Source organism: Pygoscelis adeliae, unplaced genomic scaffold, assembly GCF_000699105.1.
Source record: "Pygoscelis adeliae isolate BGI_AS28 unplaced genomic scaffold, ASM69910v1 Scaffold308, whole genome shotgun sequence".
Taxonomy (NCBI): domain Eukaryota; kingdom Metazoa; phylum Chordata; class Aves; order Sphenisciformes; family Spheniscidae; genus Pygoscelis; species Pygoscelis adeliae.
In genome coordinates, this window is record NW_008825306.1 from 1,386,132 (window position 1) to 1,391,890 (window position 5,759).

Here is a 5,759-nt window from a genome sequence, read left to right on the forward strand (position 1 = left end):
GCAGCTCCCAGGCCGATGCTGCTGCCGGCCTGGGAAAGGCGTCTCTACGGGCTCCTCGCCGTGGGCTCTCACCTCTATGCTTTCTACGAAGCGCACCAAGTGTCTCGAAGTAAGTCTGCGACGTGCGCGTGCTCGCTTCTGCAACGCTTCCTGCCCTCGGCTGGTGAGGCTGCTCAGCTTGCGTTGTCCTCTCTAGGTAGGTTTCTACTCTGCTCCTCTGCAAGGAGTGCCTGTGCTCTTCCTGGCTGCAAACCAGCCCTGTGTGAGGAAGCAGTAGCCGGATGCCAGCTGGGCAGAGCGCTTTGTCCCAAGGCTTTTCTACCTGAAGTGCTGGGAAGGCCCTTGGCAGTGGTGTCCTGGCACTCGGCTGTCAGGGAAGAGATGAGGGAGACCTCTGAAGCTCAGCTACTCAGGTGAGGGAAGTTCAGGAAAGTTGTGTCTGAATTAGGGTTTTTCCTGGCTGGTCACCTGCAGCCCCTTGGAGGTGGGTGGTTCAGAAGCAGTTGTGCCTCCTGATGGTACTTGCTAGGGACTGAAGCTAGGGAGGCCCCAGGGCAGGTGGATGGTGCCCTGCCTGGAGCTTTGGGGCTCCTGTGTTGTGTTGTGGGCTCGGAGCAGTGGCTGGGTTGTCTGTGCAGCTTTGGGGTCAGTTTGTTTCCAAACACCTGCCTGTGCCTTGTGTAACCTCTTGTAAGTTGCTACGGTGGCTTGGTTTTGGTTCAGTGGGGCTCTGTAGTGCAGAGGAGGGGTGGGGTTTTCAACAATTTAAATACAATTTATAGATGAAAAGAAGCTGTGTTCTAGCACATCGGTATTTTAAGGGAAATGAAGATGGTATTATCTAATAAAAGAATAGTTAGAGAGGCTCGTTAGGGAAATGTGTACTGTCTTATTAGGCTTTATCAGCAAGGTGTTCTACATTAATGATCCTAGCTGGCTCTCGGAAGTGCTTAAGGGAAGAACAGGAGTGCCAGAAAGGCACTTACAGGGCAGTGAAGAAAATGCTGGGTAAATGGGTACAGGGCTGTGCACCCATGTATACAGCATGCCTTCTGCAGAGATGACAAAAGGCTGCATGGGAACGCGCTCTGGAGGCAGCTTCTCTGAGTGGCTTTGCCCTGCTCTGGCAGTACTGGTCACTGTCAGGTCTGTGTGTCTCTTCTGCTCTGGTGGGAGAAGCCAGGCAGCCCTGAAAGAGAAGAAATGGGGATTAGTGCAGGTCCTGTGTGGTAAAAGGTTGGTTGCTGTCTGCTACTGCCCCAGTTGTAAGGGGAATCATACCACAGGTTCTGGGCAACTCAGTGACTTTGCCTTTGCTGCGGGGCAGAGCTGTGGCCTGGTCGGGCAGCTCACTTGGTGAGCTGTGACATGCCCTTCCCTGGCTCCGAGTATCCCCATCGGTGGAGGCAATGTGAGAACATGTTGCTCCTGAGCAGCAGAGACCACATCCCCAGCTCTCCCTTCTCTGGCTGCCGTGTCCTTAGCAAAGGTTTGTTCTTCTCTGCAGAGTATGAAGCTGCGATGGACAGAAAGTTTGGGCTGGAACCAGGGATTCTCTTTCAGGGCCTCAAAAAGGTAGGATGGGTGACTGGAACCAGCACATTTTGTTTTGTGGCAATAATGCTAACATCATGTTTCCATGCCCTTTATTCACCCAAGCTTCTGACTTAGCTTCAGAGGTTTGTACTAACTTTGTAGATTTGGATATTCATAGTTAATTTTAGTCTTATTGTTTCTAATGAGGAAGAGGGACTTGCCAAGTGTGTCTAAATCTGAGAATCATAACCAAAGCTTTGTTTCTTGATCCCTGGCCTAAGTGTTTCTCCTTCGTTACATCACTTAATAACTTTCTGTTTTACTGTTTGGCCCTAAAAGTTAAAATCACCCTTGACATTTCCTGCAGCATTTTTCCCCTTTTTCCTGTCACTGGATGGTTTGGATAATGCGTAACATCAATGAACATGCATTTCCCTCTTGGTTGGCCTGTAGTCCAGCATAGAGGAGAACAGATTTTTGAGGCATAAGGGCTTAAAGACACATGGTTGGTCTTAAAAAAAAAAAAAACCTAGTAAGAAAACTAGCACACCTCTACCCCAAACAAAAAAACCAACCAACCCTCCCCCCCCCAGCCCTTGCCTGCTTTTGACCTCAAATCCTTTTGAAGAAGTGCAGCTAATGCATGCAATAATGCAACTGATATTGAGGATGATTTACACAAGAGTGGGAATGCACTTCCACAGACACTTCCATGTCTGTGGAAGTATTTTGGTGTTTAGGCCCACCATCGCTGCTGGTAAGGGACCCTTGACCTGTGCTTTTGAAAAATCCATAAAGCAGTTGTCGAGATGAACTTTAGTGGGGCTCTGTATGGGACATGGGGCTGTCAGCTGATCCCTCTTACCTAATTTAGATAAAAACACTATGGCACAGGAATCTCTAGCTGACCTGACTTCATCTGATCCCACCTAGGCTTTGTTGAAATGGGGAGTAAAACTTCTCTTCCAGCAAGGTGCCTTTTCACCCAACCTCTTAGTTTTCCAAGGCAGAGCAGAGTTGCTGTCTGAGTCCCTCAGGAGCAGTGAGGGGCATGCGCAGGGAAGGCAGTGCTCTGCTTCTATGTTGCCTTTCTTAAAAGGCTGACAGAAGTTGAAAAAAGAAAAGTTCCTGGCTAAACTACGCATGAGTTAAGGATAGTCCAAAACTGTTTTGTTTTTTTTCTTTCTAAAGGAAAAGGATCCTAAAATTAAAAGGATCAGGGCAAGCAGGGGTGTGAATTTGTTGGGTTTGAAGAGATGGTCAGGGACAGTAGTAGCAGACTAATTTGTTGTTTCCTGAGAAGCTTCCCGATGGGGAACCAAAGCAAGGACATGTTGGACTGGGAAGCCCTGAGAAGTGGGACCCTTGTTCCAGGCTGCATCTCTCTGTAGTCACCAGCCTGTTCTCCATGTCCTGAGGAGTAGGGGTGTGTGTATGAGTGCCTCCCTGCCTGCTTTGTGGTTAGAAAACTCCCATGGTGTGATCGCTGCTCGGTCAGGTTCAGTGCTAGCATGGGGCCTAGGAGTCACGACACCATCTAAAGTTCTTTTGCTGAATTTCACACCATTAGAAGTCAAAATGGAGCTGTCGGAGCTCACTGCTATAAGTGGTCAGACTGTGTTGCTGAAACAAGACATTCCCCAGATGCTGAGTTCTGTGGTGTTGGGTAATGGAGCTAGTGTGTTATGGAGATGTTTCCTTGTCCTGTAAGAACATGCTTTTATGGCCAGATATATATAGTGACCAGCTCCCTTGATATCCCAGGACCCCATGGACTTTGAATGGAGCTACTGGATAGAATGGGGAAGGGAACGTATACTGTGGCTTCTGGCTGGTCACCTGCTGGTATCACAAGTGTCCAGGCTCTTGGTGGAGAAGGTATGTATAATTTTCTTTACAGCAGGGAGTTTCTGTGGGTTTCAGTTTACTCAGGGCATGGGAAATGTGGCATTGAGGCTACTGAGTGTGGGAAATCCCATTCTGTGGGGTGAATTGTGTGAGTGTGTCTGTAACTATGCACAGGTGAGAGCAAGTAGGTAGGTTGCCTTAGGTCTGTGTTTGGAGACTTCAGCCTCCAACCCTTGAAAGCCTGTGCTTTGTTGTGGACCATTAACCAGTGTCATTTGACCTGTACACAAAAGATGGGTGTAGTTATTCCCTTCCGAGACTGAAGTGATGACTGCTTGGGTTTTGGCATGATTGCTAAATGATTACATGATTGTGGGAAATGATTGGCATGTGGTGACACACCTGCTAGTTTGGGGAAGGAAAGGAGGAAGTTATGTTCTCCCCCAGATCAGGGAGGCTCTGGGTTTCACGCATGCTGCTACAGAAACCCCTTCCCTTCCATCTTTATGGATACAGTTGGGTTTCTCTGTATTGTTCCTATGTGTTCTTAACCTTGTTGACTGTGTTCGTTTCTACTGTATACCCTGTGTAGGACAACACAGATATTGAGTACTTTTTTGCTTTAGAAATAATCAAACTAAAAATTGTTCATTTTTCTTTTTCTAACAGTATAAACCATGGTGCTTGATGGTTTATGGAATGGCTGCCTGCTGGTTGTTACTGGGAATCAAGGGCTTTGCTGTCATTTTGTTACATGCAACTATTTCATTTGCTGTGGCTCAGTTTCAGCTGTCACTTCTGACATGGTTGTGCTCCCTTATCCTGCTATCCACTTTACGCATACCAGCTGTGGAAGAAGCCAAGGTAATGTGAGAAGGACTAACTAAGCATCAAATTAATTATGGTGGTGTTTTTAATTATGGCAGCTATCTTTTTGACAGAGTACTGTCCCTTCAGTTGGTGTAAGCAGAGGATGGCTTGAAAAACCTTAGTGAGTTGAGCTGCAGTGACTCATGCTGGAGCTTCTCCAGTTAGAAAAGTCGTATTTCTTAATCATGCTGGCCAGTGCACGGAGATGAAAGTGTATGCCTTAATGTATAAGTGGTGTTCAGTAGAGCTAGAGTATGATAATAACTTTACTAGTGCTCTACTAAACATATTTCTTGTTCTTTGGAGCTGTAATCATACCAATTTAAGGTGCTGGTTTTTGGGTTCATATCCAAGAGTTGCTTATTCAAGCCTGACCATACCTTATTGGTGACTGCAGGCTTCTGCATGGAAAAGGAGACTGTTTCTCCAACACTTTGATTTGTACCAAACAAGTTGCTTGCTCACAACTGGTTGGTGCAAGCTCAGTTTTGCAAGCACCATACAGTTGGCTTGCTCACCCCCCCTGGTGGGATGGGGGAGAGAATCAGAAGAGTAAAAGTGAGGAAACTCGTGGGTTGAGACAAGACAGTTTAATAGGTAAAGCAAAAGCCACGCAAGCAAAGCAAAACAAGGAATTCATTCACTCCTTCCCATTGGCAGGCAGGTGTTCAGCCATCTCCAGGAAAGCAGGGCTCCATCATGTGTAACAGTTACTTGGGAAGACAAATGCCATTACTCCAAATGTCCTCCCCTTCCTTCTTCCCTCAGCTTTATATGCTGAGCATGATGTCATATGGTGTGGAATATCGCTTTGGTCAGTTGGGGTCAGCTGTCCTGGCTGGCGGGGGGGGGGGGGGGTGTGAGGAGCAGAAAAGGCCTTGACTCTGTGTCAGCACTGCTCAGCAGTAACGAAAACATCCCTGTGTTATCAACACTGTTTCCAGCACAAATCCAAACCGTAGCCCCATACTAGCTGCTGTGAAGAAAATTAACTCTCCCAGCCAAAACAAGCACAGCTGAGCAGTACAGATTTTAAAGAAACCATTGCTCAGTTGTGAGTAAATGCAACAAGGACATTTCCTTTGACTAAGGGCAAAAACTGGGCATGTGTTACAAGGCTTGTCCTGATGTTCAGGGGAAGGGCAGAGGGGAGATGAGTGGGTAGGGTCTCTTCATGTGGTGTAGAGAGGTTTGTGTCTCTCTGAGGGGAGGAAAGGGCCCACTGCAATACAAATGTTATCAGCCAAACTACGTTTGCTGATGTTTCCAAGTTTTTTGATGTGTTTTTGTTGTTGGAACTGGCTGTGACAGGGAGTGTCAAAAACTTGATTAAGGCTCAGTAGCATCTTTCCAGCCTCAGAGTTTCTCAGGACTGACTGATTCTCTTCAGATCTGAACTGCAGCCTTGGCTTCAGTCCTAGCAGTCCCTCAGCTGTCAGTAGGGTTGCCAACTGGTTTGGATATTGTATTACTGGACCAAACCTGAGAGAGATAATGGCATTCCT

At 47.1% G+C, this 5,759-nt stretch overlaps 1 protein-coding gene across 1 annotated transcript in view; it reads left to right on the top strand.

Moving 5' to 3' along the window:
• Positions 1-15: 15 nt before the first annotated feature.
• HHAT (hedgehog acyltransferase) overlaps positions 16-5,759 on the top strand; it is a 102,295-nt gene continuing 96,551 nt past the window's right edge. The window contains exons 1-4 of the mRNA XM_009330207.1: positions 16-109; positions 1,508-1,575; positions 3,301-3,414; positions 4,054-4,248. Coding sequence (XP_009328482.1) covers positions 16-109; positions 1,508-1,575; positions 3,301-3,414; positions 4,054-4,248 — 471 coding nt within the window. The remainder of the gene's footprint in view (positions 110-1,507; positions 1,576-3,300; positions 3,415-4,053; positions 4,249-5,759) is intronic.